At 41.0% G+C, this 17,652-nt stretch overlaps 1 protein-coding gene and 1 non-coding gene across 16 annotated transcripts in view; both read right to left on the bottom strand.

Annotated features, from left to right (window-relative positions):
- MBNL3 (muscleblind like splicing regulator 3) overlaps positions 1-6,051 on the bottom strand; it is a 100,826-nt gene extending 94,775 nt beyond the window's left edge. For all 15 annotated transcript variants that reach the window (XR_005451608.1, XR_005451610.1, XR_005451611.1 and 12 more), the window contains exon 1: positions 5,549-6,051. Coding sequence is in view for 5 of the 15 variants with exons in the window: in XM_038748440.1 (XP_038604368.1) it covers positions 5,549-5,722 (174 nt within the window). In the remaining 10 variants the exon portion in view is untranslated. The remainder of the gene's footprint in view (positions 1-5,548) is intronic.
- Positions 6,052-17,009: 10,958 nt separating this feature from the next.
- LOC119930257 lies at positions 17,010-17,147 on the bottom strand. Its single transcript, XR_005451740.1, has one exon. It is a non-coding gene; the product is annotated as a small nucleolar RNA SNORA7 (small nucleolar RNA).
- Between the last annotated feature and the right edge of the window lie 505 nt (positions 17,148-17,652).

The following is a 17,652-nucleotide window of genomic DNA, read 5'->3' as shown; positions in this document are numbered from 1 at the left end:
TTGCTTAGACATACGATAAATGCACATACTTTTCACCCCACACCCTTCAAAAAGGTGCCATTTCTTCAGGGAAGAAGTGGAGGAGAAACCGGAATTTGTAAAACAGCTAGATCAAAATTAGACAATTTAAGAATGGTCTGGTGGTATAAAAATCACATTTTTACCAATTGGCATTTTGCAGGACCTTTTCATACTGTGTTAACAAAAGTCACTGGGACTCAAAGCAATAAACAAACAGTTCCCTTGGAAGAGATAACACCTTCCAAAAAAGCCTTACTTTCAGGAAGTAAGTAAACTTTACGTTACTGTGACTGGTCATCCAGTTACAGGCATGACAATCCCAAAATTTTAGGGATTGACACTACAATTGAGTCCCAAAGGAACTTAAAGAAAATGATTTGCTTGCATCTGAGCTGTGGGGAGGGACCTCATGGGGAGGGAAATGTGTTCCCATATTGTAGGACGGCCACAGGCACTGGTGCCAGCCTTAGGCCCCATCTGACGTGACCTGCCACAGCACTGCCTCTCACAACCTGGCAACAGTGGCTGTGGGTGACTAGGCCTGTCCTGTGCTATCAGAAGCACCATGGCCTAATGCAAAAACACGACCTAGGGGTCAAAAGACCTGGGTTCTAATTCCAGCGCTGCCATTTGCCAGCTGTGCCACCTTGGACAAATCACTTAACTTCTCTGGGCCTCGGTTTCCTCATATGTAAAATGGGAGTTTACACTCTTGTTTTTCCTCCTACTTTTAGACTGTGTGCCCAATGAGGGACAGGGACTATGCTCAACCTGATTATCTTGCATCTAACTCAGTGCTTAGGACAGCACTTGGCACATAGTAAGAGAATAATAAATGACATTTTTTTAAAAAGTCTCAAGTCCTGGGTTCTAATCCTGCCCCACAACTTGCCTACAGTGTAACCATGGGCAGGTGGCTTAATTTCTCTCTGCCTCACTTTCCTCATCTGTAAAATGGAGATTCAATATTTTTCTCCCTCCCCCTTAGACTGTCAGTCCCAAGTGGGACAGGAATTATGTCCAACTTCATTACCATGTATCTACCCCAGTGCTTAGTTCAGTGCTTAACACATAGTACATGCCTAATGAATATTGCAATTATCATTATTATTATTATTATTATTATGCTTCTATCAGGGTAATCGGACAGAAATGATAGAGGTAGCAGTGGTGGTTGTATTTCCTCTTACTCCACTGTCCCTCTCCCATTCTCTCCACACTGCCCACCTTATTTTTGGTCTCTCTCTCCATTTTTCTTCCTACTCTCCATTTTTCTTCCTACTCTCCATTTCACTCTTCCTTTTCCTCCTGTCTCCACCATTACAGCCTCTCAACCTCTACCCTCTTTCCTTCCCCAACACTATCCTGACTGAGGTGACTGTGTTTCTTAGGCCCTGGGAGAAATGGAGTCACTAGATTTACAACAGGCAGACAACTGACCATTTAGAAAAAGGGGAAGAATTTAGTGCACACAGTCTACAGACATTGAAATCTCAGCTTAATTCTTTGTGTAACAAAAGGAGAAAGGCAACTGGTGTTTTTGGTCACAATTTAGAATGAATTCCCATAACACCAAGCTGGGCTTGCATAAATATGGAGCAGTGCCTCTAAATTGGCTTAAGGGGTCAACATTGATGGATAGTTGGTATCTGGTTGTGCCAGGTGGCCTAGGGCAAACAGCAGGGGACTGGGGCGGGGGGGGGGGGGGTCACACAAATACAGATAGCTAGCCTTCTTTCCACTACAATAGGCCACATCTTCACAAGTGCTCTGAAACAGATCGTGATGCTTTCCTGGGTCATAATTTACAACTGGAGAAGAGGGCAGATTGAGTCTCTGGTCCAGTTCCAATTAGGCCTCATGACTGCTCCCACCAATGGGCTTGCCCACTGTCAACTACTCCAACTGAAAATTCTGGTACAACCTACTCTGATCATCCATTTTACTGACTTTGTGAAGACATGTTTCATGGCACTCCCTGGGGGTAAATTAAAGCATTGGGGAGAAGTTATTTTCGAGCAAAAAGGATCCCATTTTGGGTATAACTTATAAGACATACTCTCTTCAGCCCCAAACCACTGAAACTATTCTGGTTTCACCCATTAGATACAGACTACATTAATATCATTGCAAACCAATGTTTTAGGGAAGAATAAACCTGTGTGGTGAGATGAGTGAATTTATTTCTAGCAAAACAAAAGGATTCACTCTCCAGTACCATTTCTTCCAGAGATTTGTTCCAAATAGGGATGAAAGTAAAAGTAAACTCATCTAAATAAAGGGGGTGGGGGAGTGGGCCAAGACCTTTAAAAGTAGCTGAGACGGTATCTTTTCCCACTTGGCCTTTCTGACAAGACCAAGCCTTATCACAGATGGTGGGGGCACATGCAAGTCAGGTAAAATCTTGGCAAGGAAATGCCAATCGCCAAGCAGCCTGAGGAGAACGAAGGAAGCCTCACTGGCCCCCAGCCTGGGCACTGGTACTTACTGTTTTACTAGTGTCCCATTCAATAGTAATAACTGTGATGGTATGAGTCCATACTATGTGCCAAGAACTGAACTAAGTGCTGGGGGAGATACAAGACAGTTAGGTCAGACACAATCCCTGATCCACATGGAACTTACAGTCTGAGAGAGAACTGGTATTGAATCCCTACTTGGCAGATGAGGAAACTGAGGCACAGAGAAGTTAAGGGACTTGGCCAAGTTCACAGAGCAGGCAAGTGGAAGAGGTGGGATTAGAACCCAGGTCCCCAGATTCCCAGGCCAGCAATCTCTCCCCTGGGCCACGTTGCTTTTCATTCTGGATGGTTGGGTCTTACTTCCACCTCTGGTTCCAAGCCAAGATATTTAGCCTTATCAAAGGGGTTTTCCAGCCACAATTAATTAGCTGTTAATCAAGATACCCCACTTTGTGTGTCTCTGCAGACAAACTTTCAGCGACCCGTATTTGAAGGATGCATAACATGACAGGCTGAAGATAAAAGTTTTCCAAGAAAGGAGCTAATGAATAAACATAAAACAGGGTATTAATCTCATATCTGGCCCTAGCTATGGTCTGTTTAATACTCTGCCATACCTCTAATTCCCTCGAACACTTTTCTTTGTATGCTGGATAGACACTGGGGAAGGACAAACATTTCGGAAGCCAAATTATCTGGTATACTTGAACCAAACCTAAACCAAACTCAGATTAGGTGATCACAATACCAAGTAAAAAAGTTCTTGGAAATTCTTCATGCATTTGAGTTATACTACGATTTTAGAAATAATTAATGATCAATAACTTTCATCTTATGATCAAATAAGATGAGAAGTAGCTTGGCCTTGTGGATAGCGCACAGGCCTGGGAGTTAGAAGGACCAGGGTTCTACTCCCAGTTCTGCTATTTGCCTCCTGTGACACCTTGGGCAAGTCACTTATCTCCTCTGTGCCACAGTTACGTCTTCTGTAAAATGGGGATTAATACTGTGAGCTCCATGTGGGACATGGAATGTGTCCAGCTTCATTAGCTTATATCTTCTCCAACACTTAGTACAGTGCCTGGCACACAGTAAGCGCTTAACAAATACCATTAAATAAAAAAAAACATTTAAAAAAAGCCAAAAGGAGCAATGTCAAAGTGGAAGAAATTTCCTCTCCTTTTAACTCCAACTGTCATTACAATACTAACAGACACAATGATCACTTTTTAATACTAAATGCAGAGAGTATACCCAGTTTATTTGAATAAGCAAGAGATTTGTTAATGATTTACTTATTAACCAGGTTAAACATTTACCAAGTCTTCAATCAAAAGCTACAATATACATTTCATAAGCCAACATCTTCCATATTTCTCTTCTTCAAAACATTTGTCCCTAAGACCTTGATTTCTCTTTCCTGGGTAAAATGGAAACTGAGAGTGGGACATATTGCCAAGAGACCACTCAGCATATCCTTGAACGTCCCTCTCACTCCACAATCCAAAATCTCTGGATGAGGCAAAAGCTAAACTGCATTCTATAAGAACAACCTTGTATACCTCACAAAGAAATTATGGCATAGTCACTGCCATTAACTTTCACTACCTCCAATTAAATGACGACTTTGTTTAAATCAACGAATCATATTTAATGAGCATCTACTATGTGAAGAGCACTGTTATTAAGCGTTTGAGAGAGTACAAGCTTGGGAGAGATGGTAGGCATGATTCCCACCCAAAACATCCAACTCCTGAATATGGGCAATTTAAGAAGATAATTTCCTCTCCCAAATACTTTAAAACACTCCTAAAAAAATATTCTCAAAACACACACAAACTATTTATGGTAGTCAGGTTAGCCTGTAAATTAAAAAAAACACATTGATCGCTTAATTAAAAATATCTGTTCCACAACTAGGAGCCTTTCAAAAAATTTTCAAAACCGTTTTTAATTGAAATAGAAAAAAATTTGAAATTGAAATGGTTTGCTATTATGAAGCCAGAAATATGAAGAAATGCACAAAAGTTGTTAGCAAGTAATTTGACAAAATTAGCCTTCCTGAAGATTCACATAGCAACCATTTCTCTATTAGTATATTGAAAGAGAAAATATTAGGTAATGTTAACATGCAAATGGCATGAATAAAACAATGTCAGAAAGCTGGATAGGCCCCAATCACTCATTTTATTCTGACTTATTTCATCTTTTTTTCCTACTTCATTCCTCCAGTTACAAAAAAAAAAGAAAAAAGAAAAAACCTCGACCCTGGAATCTTCTCAGTTTCAAAATTATTCTGCACACTGAAATAGAACAATGTGATGAAAGCTTCCCTAAAATCATTCATGTAGGTTTGGCACAAAATTTTACTCCATGCCCCATTTGCAGACTATTGAAGATTCAGGTCTTTGCAAAATGCCGCCCGGTACTCAGTACACAGAACTTTGCTCCAAAATCTGAAACTGCAGCAGACATTGCAGAGAACACGTGGTACCAGCGCATTTGTTAAACAAGCAAGTTAGAAAGAATGTCAAGTGCCTCCTTTATTCGATTCCACTAACTGCCCATTTCAGTGACCTGGGTGTAACGCAACCGTGATTTGGAAATTCTAAAATACATGATTTGATTACGCAGAATGAGATTTCTCTCCGATTTTATTTAGTCACGAAACTGAACCATCCGTCCTGCACTGACGATCTCTCCTATACGACCCTCACTCTGCAGTGATTAACTGAAAACAGGACCAGAGGCAAATTGGATTTGCGGTACAGGACACAAATACTTTTCCAACACTGTTCTTTTAATATTTTCTGCAAGAGCACTGTGATTCTTCTAGCATCTGAGTCAAGAAGAATGAATCAAATCTGAAGGGGAGGAGTTCTACCAACCTAGTCTTTAGCTGGAATAACTCCCCACACACAGATCACATCCCGTCCGAAGGGAAAAACAAAGTACTTGTACATTATTACTATGTTTATAGCTCTCATTTCTCCAGATTCAATGATTCAGAAAGTACAAGGCAATGAAATGAAATGAAATGTTCTGCATGTTAAAATGGGCCTCACCTTTAGAGAATCAAAGCAGGCGATAACTCGACCATTTTCCACATGGCAACTTCTTGATGGATGGGCAAACTTGCACTCTGCATCAGATCGAGAACAAGTACCTCTCTGAAATTCTCTACATACTTCTAAAGTCAGCCATTTTGTATCACGAACCAGGGAAACGTTTACAGCCATATTAAAAACAAAATTAAAATGCAAGCAATCACACCCTCTTTTAGGACAATATCACTGCTGATTTTTAAAAAGGGTAAAAAAGTGAATTCAAGTTAAATGTGAATTGTTGCTTTGGTAAAATTTCTATTCGTCAGCACTTAGGTTTTCATTTAAGTCAAATTGTGTCTGTTCAAACAAGAATTCAACATAAAGCCAATCATAAAATAGAAATCTTATCAGAATAAATGAAAATCAAATTAGAGGCCAGCTCCTAAAAGTGCAATTGTAGAAGTTAAAATATTAAGTGTTATATTTTGTGTCTCTGCCGAAGTTACTTGCAAATAACTGGCAGACTTTCAAAAGAATTCTGTGCTCTCCAGTTAATGGTTTCAATTATTCTTGCAGAAAGCATATGCTGCTGGCAGCGCTTCAGTGTGTGTGGAATGGTCTCGGTCCTTGGGGATAAAACTTTTTCCTTCTTATTTCTTGCGTTTAAAAAGTAAGGTTCATAATCATTACAACGAGCGCAAAGATGTTGTAATTGTCAAAAAAAAGAGTATTTGCTACATACTCAGGGGAAGGAAAATGGCTGAGCAAACTGAGTGAAAAAGAAAAAAAAAAGGATGGATGAGTTGCCGTCAGGGTATGAACTGCAAGCAACGCCAAATTTTTTTTGAAAAAAAAGAGGGGGTGGAGGGAAGGAGAGGCAGCCCTAGAGAGAAATCCAAGCAGCGGTGGCTTCAGGAAAGGCACTTTTCAGCAACCTGCAGGAAAAAAAAAATAGAATCAGCTAAAACAATACAATTTCCTCCTTTCAAACTCTAGCTTTAAGGCTTTAAGGGAAGCAACTGTACCCATTTAAAACAGGAAACCTCTAGATACTGACAGTGCGGCACAGTGCAGTCAGCCATTGTAGATGAAAAGGGCATTTCCCACATGGAGCTGCGCATGGTAAGAGGAAGCAACCAATTAGATTTACTGTTGCAGCAGAAGTCTGGGCAACAGCCCAATAAAAGAGATTGTTTCATACTGATCTAATCTGGCAGGCATTCATTTTTGTGCCCACTGCACAGAAAATGCCTCAGCCTGACGCGACGGCCTCTTGTGCATTTATGATACCTCTGTGTTCTATCACGTTTTCAGAAGCTAGCTGACTTCACTTTGGACAGCCTGCTAATGGGATTCAGTTCAAAACTCACAAACTAGCTTTTGAACACCACAAAATAGGAATGGCTAAGAAAGTGTACATATTATAAACAGCAGGGGGGTGGGGGTGGGTTGTGTGTGTGTGTGTGTGTGTTTAAACTGAACTGTTGGTGGCTGTGTGCCACCATCAGAAGGCAGTGAGACAGATATGGTGCAAACAGGAGAAGAGTGGGGTACATTAACTGTGCAATGCCTTTCAGGCAAAGAAAAAATGATTTTTGTTCTGTTTTCATAAAAGCCTTTAAATATTTCCTTTCCTTCCTTCTGCGAAGGAAAAATTCTGTCGACTTGAAAGAAGGATATTGGTTTCAGCACATACGAAGAAGGGCCAAAAAGTTTTACCCAGAGTTTGGTCACATATTAACCACTGGGCATCCACCTGGGAGTCCATTTAACCCAGTGTTAACTGGTAACAATTTCCACAACTCAGAATCAGAAATTAGGTTTCTATCAGGATATCTCAGGACATAAATACTACCCAGAAACAAAAGTAAATGCAACACTGAACGTCACAAGAAACAAGGAAGCAGAATTTTAAGGGCTGAACAATACTAAAACATTTTGACTTATTTATTCATTATGTTACCCATGAATAGAGTTTCAGAAATTTTAAAGAGAGCTGTAACTTTCTTCTTGCATTAATTTCCAGTTAAGTTCCTCTTTCTTAAAAGTGAAGTTTTAGGGGATTAGCTGTTCGAGATTTCTCTGGTTCATTTCTGGACTTAGATTAAATGTCACAAACAGGAATAAGGGAGGAAAGTAAATATAAATCATTCATGAAAGATGTTATCGGCTTAATTCAAGTTTACTCTCCTGCACTAAGCTGAACTGAAAATGGACTAAGTAAAGGAAATGTTTTAAAGCCACAATAAGAAAATGGTCACATCTCTGGACTTGTTCCATTGGATATTTGCTTGGCTAATGGTGACATGACTAGCCAAGACACACTTGAAAAGAGATTACAAAGCAACCGAGATTGTCTTACAGTAATCAAGTGAAGAGCTGGGAAAAAACAATCTCAGGAGGATCAAGGTTTTTTTTTCCCCAACTGCAAATTGGGCGAAGCACACACAGAACAGGAATAGGTCTCTCTGGTTCTAACAAGCGTGCTGAATTTATGCTACGATGGGAAAGGATGGTACTTTTCCAAGTAAATTGTAATTTCCTGGGGTGGGGAATTTTGGACCTGAAACCCCCTCCTGTTACACTCTGAGCACTCTCTAATAACAACAATAGTAATGATAATGGTAGTTCAGTGCTTACTATGTGCCAAGCACTGGGATAGATACAAGATAATCCTTTGACCAAACATGGCCAGCACATGCAGATGGAGACAGGCATTGTTTAGAGAGATGACTTGGAAGGGGTTGGGTGTAGCTTCTAAAGCGAGCTGACACAGGTTAAGTGTGGGTGGGGATGGGATGAAGCTTTCTTAGCAATGCCTCCGAGAAAATTTCCCCAAGGCCACATTAAGCTGACTTGGTAAAATGGACAGCGTTTTTCCACTTCTATCTTAGAAGGAATAACAACTTTCTTCGGAGCCAGAGCTGTCTGCTACGTAACAGCACTCCAGTGGCTTCGATTACTAACTGCAGAGAGCCTGAATGACACAAGCTCTCTCCTACCTTTTATGAGAGTTAAATCCTTTGATGAAGAATATGGAAAAATCGCCATCGCTTGGCCTTTATGTTGCTCATCTTATTTGAACAGTGTTTTATGATATTCATTACCTTAAATGGTTCAGTTTTTTTTGTCTTTTCTACTGCCCATTTTGTTGATCAAGATTCAAACCCTCTTGAAAAAATCAAGGGGCTTAGTTCTGTGGGGGCCTGGGGCAAAACACAGACCCAGTATTGTGACCTTTCCTTACATTTACACTATGGTTTTCCATCCCAGAAGACATTATATAGTGCATGGTCCAAAGACAGAAGAACAAGGGGAAAGGACAGGAAGCAAAAGGAATCAGTAGTGAAGTGGAAAATGTCTGTCATCGACACACGATAAATTTGGCTCCCACAGTAAACTGACTCCCTAATGCTATGCTAGGGGACTAACTCGGAAATAGCAAACGAAGCACTTTTATGGAGAGCCACACCACTTCTGGCAGTTCCTTGAGTTTGCTTTGGAAATTCTCAGCTTAGTACTGACTGGATCAGATTGTCCTTAACATTAGGAGACTCAGAAGAATCTATGAGATCCAATCTGAAGGTGGCTTCTCTTGGGGGAATGGAGGAAGAGAGTCACCAGAGCCCAGTGAACTCAATGACATGCCAGGGAAATCAAGTGCTTCCCTTTTAGGAAACTCCATAAGGTGACCCTAGCTTTGAAATAGACCTCTGAGTCCCTGATTGGTGGATCCCATGTCCAATCTCTGAGTTCAGGAAATGCTGACATTATTAGGAGTGGGATGTTAAGGAATGCAGGCTTAGCGTGCCCACGTCAGGCCATAAGTGGCCAAGACACCAGGAGCAGCTTCACCTGGCCCCACTCATTCACCCCGGAAGCCACAGGGAATGGGTCAGTTCAATGGGAAAGAGTGATGAAAGTGGGCCCTCCCAATCCTGTGCTGATCATAGAACATGGTCACGGAGGGAGATTAGCTGCACGTCTGGGGAACTACAACCCTTAACCCTGATCATACAGCTTACCGAAAGCAGGGGAGGACTAGACACCGGCAGCAAGCTTCACAGACGCATGCACATAAAACAAAAAATTCAGGAAATCACAAAGAGACATAGGAAGAAACTTGCATGCACAGAAAACTTTCTGAAACCAAAGTGAAATATACACATCCCCAGTATCGCCGACAAAAACAAGATTCAGGCAACAGGAGAACCGGAGGAAGACAAGGTAGAAACTGGTAGTAGGAGACAAGAAGGCGGGGGGAGGATGAAGCCTGGGGAATGATTTTGAAGAGACTGAAGAAGGAAAAGAAAACATGTGATGAGACTGAGAGGGCTATAAGAAAACACAAAAATTCCACAGATGATGAACAGGTCTCAGCTGGTTTGATCTCATCTGTCAGTCTCCTTCATCATCCTCACTCTCTCTGACTCTGCCTCCTCTTAACTGTCTTTTTCTCCTTCCACTATTGTCTACACCATTGGACTCCACACTTAAAAGCTCTCACCGATTTGAACCAGAAATCCACTCCTCACTTTCAAAATAAAGACAACCACATTTGGGAGTTTCTTCTTAATTTCCCCACTGGCTTTTACTCCCCCAATTTTTTCAAAAACAGAAGGACGTGTGCTTGGCTTTTTATCGTTAATATTTTCCATGAAATAAAATTCAACAAAAATAATCACACAGTGATATTTTTTCTCATTTTCCAAACAACTGCTTTTGAGTTTGACATTTTATTCTCCCAGTCACTTCCCACAGAAGCCACAAAATGGCGCAGCCCAAAGTGCTACCGTCATGACGATGTGACAATGAATTTAGTAGTTTAGCTGGTAAAACTGCTTTTGTTAAATCACTTTTCTGATCAGTTATATAAAGGTTTGGCTGCTGGATCCACTGGGTCCATTTCTCAGAGCTCTCAGGGACGGCTCTACACACCACGATAGCCCAATGACCAATGTGGCAAACCTAGAGAAAGACTAACAGGGTGTGTACACACATCCAAAGAGTCAAACCTTTAATCTCAAAGTTTCCTTCAGAAAACTCAGAAATCTTTCTATCTGCCTCACAAATAAACTCACAGTATACAGGCCCTGGAAATCTTTTCTGCTAATCCGTTGTTACCCACTACCTCATGAAAAAACAAGGTCATAAAATGGATCATATTTACATTCTTTTCTGAACACCGAGAAATAGGTAATCTGTAATTATTTCCCATTCTTCTTTATATTAGAATAATAATTAATAATAACAAATAATCGTGGTTGTTTTAAGCACTTAATGTGTCAAGCACTATTCTAAGCACTGGGGAAGATAATAATTAGTCAGTTGGATACTCTCCTGATCCCACAAGGAGCTCACCAACTTAAAGAGGCATGACTGATTTAAAAATGTGGAAAATGGTGTTTTTAGTTCATTCTCTGTCTGTAGGATAGCTTAACTGGCATGTACTCAAGCTCGTTTTAGGTAGAGGATGTGTCTGTTATATTTTTGGGTTGCATTCTCCCAATAGCTTACTACAGTGCTCTGAACACAGTGGGTGTTCAATAAGCACGATTGATTAATTCATAGAGTTTCTGGAGGGAGGTGAGGAGGTGTGAGGGTTAATTCTTTCAAACAGAGGGTAAAAAGGGAGTTGTCTTGTTCATCAAATTCCTTCCTCCATTGGCAACCACAGACCAGTCCTAATGGATATTGACTTTCGTGCATGCTTCACCACATATGCCTTTAGGTAATTTGTAATTCACAAGTTACAGTCAATTCCAGCATCTTCCACAGTGTAAATTACAGCACGGACCCCAGATTCAGCAAGCAGCAGAGACACTAACCCACCACATCATTCGCTAGGCTCCAAAAAGGGGGTCACTCCAGTGCTGGGGAAGTTTAGGGAAGACAAGGAATAGAAAGGTTAAAAATTAGAAACCTGAAAGAGACATTACTCTGTTGGAAAATGTTTGAATAATAATAATAATAAACCCCCCCAAAATCCTTTATATGCATTATGGTCCTCTGGAATATCTGCTCCTTGCACATGTTGTACCAGGAAACTTTTTACTTAGGGGAAAGTTTACTCAACTTAAGGTAAAACTTTCCTGGAGCTGTGGAATTTTCTTCTCTTCCAAACAGTTACACAGAGAAAGCACAGATTTTCCATTTTCCAGTTACCAATAAAGTCATAAATCAAAAGAGCTGTCTGAAATGGTGCCTACTTATTTTGCTGTGAAACCATAAGACAGATGAAGGAAAGTTGCAATTAGCAATAAAATTTGCTTCTTTTGGACATAGTCATGATCCTCTACTAGAGGATCTTGCCCAAATTCATGGGTCATGGCCACTAACCAAAGAATAGACTATATTTCTTTCCTGCTCCCCAAAATAATACTGGTTAAAAGTAGACTCTTCAGCCATCCTCTGCCCAGAGGTAACACTATCATTATCAGGAGGTCATATTCAAAGATAAAGGATAACTTTATGCAGCTGGAGATTAGAGATATTTCCTATAAAAGGAAGAAAAAAAACTACATTTGCAAACATAGTCTGACTAAAGAGAACTACACCATAATTACTGCAGTCACAAAGGAGGGATGACCACCTCTACAAGGGCTCTTTGCTTTTCATCCATTCATTTAATCGTATTTACTGAGTGCTTACTGTGTGCAGAGCACTGTATTAAGCACTTGGAAAGTACAATATAGCAATAGAGAGACAATCTCTGCCCACAACAGGCTTACAGTTGGGGGTGGGGGGGAAACGGACAGACATCAAAACAAGTAAAGAGTCACCAGTGTAAATAAATAGAATTATAGATATATATGCATATACCTAAGTGCTGTGGGGCGGGGAGAGGGGGGGAAGAGCAACGGGAGAAAGCAGAGTTGACATGGAAGGGACGGGGAGCTGAGGAAGAATTTTTTTTTCTGATAGACCCCATTATATTTACAAATATATCTATACAGAAACAATGCTGTGTAGACTAGACAAAATTCTATAAAATATCTGAATCACCATTTAGGAGAGGTGGAAAAAATTTTCAGCTATCTAAGGTATTTTAATTCATAGACCAAAAACGTCCAGTAAAACTTGAAATAATCTTAGACATGGTTACGTCTGCAAAATGCAAGGTCCTGTTTCTAAAATTGCCTTCTCCCTTTTTAAAACATCCACATAAAAAGTTTTAAAGGACCTTTTTGTTTCTGGAGCAGTCACTACAGACATATATGACGGCTAGCATGCAAATGTATTAGAGATATGACAATTTTTTTACAAAATTTCTGTGCTGAAATCTTTACGAGTTTAACAAAATGTTTGGGAAATAGGAATATTTGCCTATTTTTCCTGATGGTCCGGGAATGACTGTATTCTCTTTCCTATGGGACACTCCCATTGAAAATATAAGGAGGATTCAAAAATAATTATGTTTCTATAAAATGATCTCCAGGAAGCCACAGTGAATTTTTAGAAAAGAAAATACACCCTTCTGTGTGGAGCCCAGATCTGAGGTATTGTTCTGAGCTACCATCAGTCAATCAATCAGTTGTATTTATTGAGCACTTACTGTGTGTAGAACACTGTATAAAGCGCGTGGGCGAGTGCAATATATCAGAGTTTGTAGACAGGTTCCCTACCCACAGTGGGCTTACTGTATAAAGGGGGAGACAGACAATATAAATAAATTATGAATATGTACATAAGTGTTGTACGATAAGGAAAGCATGAATAAAGGGTGCAAATTCAAAAGAAGGAACATGGCTTAGTGGACAGAGAATGGGCCTGACAGTCAGAAGGACCTAGATTCTAATCCCAGTTCTGGCACTTGTCTGCTGTGTGACCTGGGGCAAGTCTCTCAACTTCTCTGTACTTTAGTTACCTCATTTGTAAAATGGGGATTAAGACTGTGAGCCCCATGTGGGACAGGGACTGGTCCAACCCAATTTGCCTGTATCCACCCCAGCACTTAGAACAGCGCCTGTCACATAATAAGCGCGTAATGCTTACAAGAGTGCTCAGCACTTAGAACAGTGCTTGGCACACAGTAAGCGCTTAACAAATATCATCATTATTATTAACAAAATACCATAATTATTATCAGTAAAAGGATAATAAAAGTAAAAGGAAGTCAGAGAACTGGGGTAGGTGAGGGCAAAATGAACAAGTGCTTTAAGTCCAAGAGTAAGGAGTTTCTGTCAGATGTGGAGGTGGATGGGCAAACAATGGAGGTTCTTGAAGAGTGGAGCAACATGGACTCAACAGTTTTGTAGAAAAATGATCTGGGCAGCAGAATGAAGTACAGACTGCAGTGAGGAGCACAGGAGGAAGGGAGGTCAGCAAGGAAACTGATGCAGTAATCAAGGTGGACAAGATAAATGCTAGGATTAAAGTAGTAGCGGTTTGGATGGAAAGGGAAGGGCAGATTTTAGCGGACTTCGTGGCACTGAATATGTGGGTTGAATAAGAGAGATGAGTCTAGGACAATGCCAAGAATATGGATGTGTGAGACAGGAAGGATGGTGGTGCTGTCTACAGAGACGGGAAACTCACGGGGAGGACAAGGTTTGAGTGGAAAGATAAGGGGCTCTGGTCTAGATCTGTTAAGTTTCAGATGTTCAGGTTAGAGATGTCCTGAAAGCAGGATGAAACATGAGACTTTATAAAAGGAGAAAGAACAGAGCTGGAGATGTTGATTTGGGAATCATCCACATAGAGATGGTGGCTGAAGTCATGGGAGCAAATAAGTTTTCCGAGGGATGGGGTGTATATGGAGAATAGAAGGGGACTCAGAACTGAGCCTTGAGGGACTCCCATAGTTAGGAGGTTATAGGCCGAAGAGGAGCCCACAAAAGCAATGAAGAGTATTCAGCCAAAGAGATGGTAGGAGAACCACGAGAGGACAGTGTCAGTGAAGCCAAGGTTGGGTAACGTTTCCCGGAGAAGAAGGTGGTCCACAGTATCGAAGGCAGCTAAGAGGTCGAGGAGAATTAAGATGGAGTAGAGGCCACTGGATTTGGCAAGAAGGAGGTCACTGGTGATCTTTGAGAGGGCTGTTTCAGTGGCTGAAGGGGATGGAAGTCAGATTGGAAGGGGTCAAGGTGAGAAGTGGAGACAGCGACTGGAGGCAACCCACTCAAGGAGTTGGCGAGCAATGGCAGGATAACTGGAGGGAGTCTTGGAGTCAGGGGAGGCTTTTGCAGGATAGGGGAGACATAAGCGTGTTTGAAAGCAGTGGGGAAGAAGCCATTTGCCTGCTGTGTGATCTTGGGCAAGCTGCAACTTCTTGGTGCTTCAGTTCCTTCAACTGTAAAATGGGTATTAAATACCAGTTTTCCCTACTACTTAGACTATGAGCCCCATGTGGGAAGGGACTGTGGGGTACTTATCTTGTACCTATTCCTACACTTAATACGGTGCTTGGTACATAGCCCTTAAATACCACTATCATTATTAATATCATTATTATCATTATAACTACTACTAGTGCTTGAAATTCTAAAAGCTGATGGGAACTATGCATGTAATTCCCTGACATTTCTTGGAGAGGATTTCAGATGAAATATAAGATACACAAGTAGCCGGATCAACTAACAGTTGGCCCATTCAGTCCGTGGGAAGGGAGGAGAGTCCCTATCACTTGACCACAAATTCTTATCCTGATTATGAAATAATGTGAATAGCTTCTAATGTGAATTCTACCCCCAGTGACTGAAAGATCAGCAATTGCAATATGCTGCCCTTAAGGGGGCATATAAAAATGGGAAACAAAGGGAGTTTTGAAACGACACATGGGAAGAAAAGTCCCCTGGGATTTTTTTTTTAATTTCACCTAATTGTCCTTAATTTATGTTCATTTCTTCTTACAATCATTCATAAGTAACATGAACAAGAAATAAGAACCCTTAGTTTCTAAATAAGGTATTGTATGTGTCAATGAATAACGAAAATTTACCATTCTTTTCTTACTAACCTGAGCTAGCTCTCTTTTATCCCTGGCAATCCCTATTTGGGAAAGGGACAGTATCTAACCTGATTATCCTGTCTCTACCACTGTACCCAAAATGTGGAAAAGTAACTCATTTATTTATATTAATGTCTGTCTACCCTCTAGACTGTAAGCTTACTGTGGGCAGGGTATATGTCTGTTTATTATTATACTGTTCCAAGTGCTTAGTACAGTGCTTTGCATACAGTAAGTGCTCAATAATCACAACTGACTAACTCACATGGATGTTGTGAGATAAATGATGGGAAACCAACTCTTTGGAAGACTAAAAGCACAACACAGAATTAAAGTATTTTTCAAAAAAAATTACTCCAAAATATATTATTTTTTATATCTGAGCTATTCTTAAATTGCTATGAAATAGAATTTCTTGTGATTAATTACTTTGCCCCCCCCAAAAAAATAAAGGCTCATCTTCACATGGTCTAGTGGAAAGAGCATGGGCCAGGGAATCAAAGGACCTGGTTTCTAATCCTGGCTCTGCCACTTACCTTCTTACTGTATGACCCTGGGTAAGTTACTTAGCTTCTTTCTCTGTGTCTCAGTTCCTTCATCTGTACATCTTTCCTCCCCGCTTCTTAGACTGTGAGCCCCATGTGGGATAGGGACTGTGTCCAACCTGATTATCTTGTTTCTACCTCCATGCTTAGTACGATGTCTGGTACATAGTAAGTACCTAACAAATACCACAGTTATTAAAAGAGTATTTAAAACTTTGAAATCTCCAGACTTTTTTAACATTATCATTACATATTCCTCTCCTGCTTTTCATCAGCAGTTAGATGCCGCTTTTGCGGCAGCGTTTAAGGAGTCTGAAATATAATGTGGTCATTGATTTACAAGAGTTCAATGGGAAACCAAGCTGCCCATGTTTAAAATGCCAAAGTTCAGCCCAACCCAAAGTCCTGTGGCCCCCAATCAATCAATGATATTTATTGAGTGCTTAATGTGTGCAGATCATTGTACCAAGTGATTGAGAGAATATAACAGAGTAAGTAGGTACAATCCCTGCCCTTGAGGCACTTACAATCTGGTTGAGAGAACACAGCAATGAACCTTCTGGAGTCTGTGGCATGAGCCAGCTCACTCCTTCCCTTTCCTGATTTTGCAATTTAGGCAAGCTCACTCCTATCTGACTCCGAGATTGACTGGCCCGGAGCAGTGGGCTTGTGCTTTCTCCATTAACAGCTCTCAGAGCTGCCTGGTAATAATAATGATAAATAATCATAATTGGGGTATTTGGTGCTCACCATGTCTTGTTTTGTCTTATGCTGTTGAGTTGTCTCCTAACCACAGAGACTCGATGGATACCTCTCTTCCAGAACACCCCACTCTCCATTTGTAATCGTTCTGGTAGTGTATCCATAGAGTTTTCTTAGTCAAAATCCAGAAGTGGTTTACCACTGCCTTCTTCCACGCAGTAAACTTAAGTCTCCACCCTTGACTCTCTCCCATGCCGCTGCTGCCCAGCACAGGTGAGTTTTGCCTTGTAGCAGATTGCCTTCCATTTGCTAGACATTGCCCAAGCTAGGAATGGAATGGGTATGCCTCTGCTTGACTTTCCCTCCCACAGCTGATACTGGTAGAGTACTGGGAACTCCACAGGTGTCAACCTGAGAGGTAGTTCACCATGTACCAAGAACTATAACCCTGGGGTAGATACGAGTTAATCAAGGCAGACACAGTCTCTGTCCCACATGGGGCTCACAGTCTAAGTTGGAGGGAGAACGGGATAAGGAAACCGAGGCAAATAAGTTACCTTTTTTCCCCAAGGTAATGAAGCAAGGAAGTGGCGGGGATACGATTAGAACTAGGATCCTCTGACTCTCAGGGCCATGCTCTTTCCACTAGACATGAGGCTGTTCTAGGATGGAGGAGCAGCTACTGCCATGTTGACTGTTTATGTGCTATCAGCACCTGGCAGCTCCCCTGGAAACAACGCCAAACAACTCCAAACCCATCAGGAGCATAGCCTGTACCTCTACACCCACGAGCAGGATGCAGGGAGTGGGGAACGCATAGTGTGTTCACTTCCCCTACCCATAAAACATCATTATTATTGTTATTAATAACGGTATTTGTTAAGCACTTGCTTTGTGTCAAGCACTGTTTTAAGTGATGTGGTAGA

This window comes from Tachyglossus aculeatus, chromosome 6 (genome assembly GCF_015852505.1).
Source record: "Tachyglossus aculeatus isolate mTacAcu1 chromosome 6, mTacAcu1.pri, whole genome shotgun sequence".
NCBI classification, from domain to species: Eukaryota; Metazoa; Chordata; class Mammalia; order Monotremata; family Tachyglossidae; genus Tachyglossus; species Tachyglossus aculeatus.
Note: the sequence above shows the minus strand (reverse complement) of the source record. Positions and strands in the feature narration are given on the sequence as shown.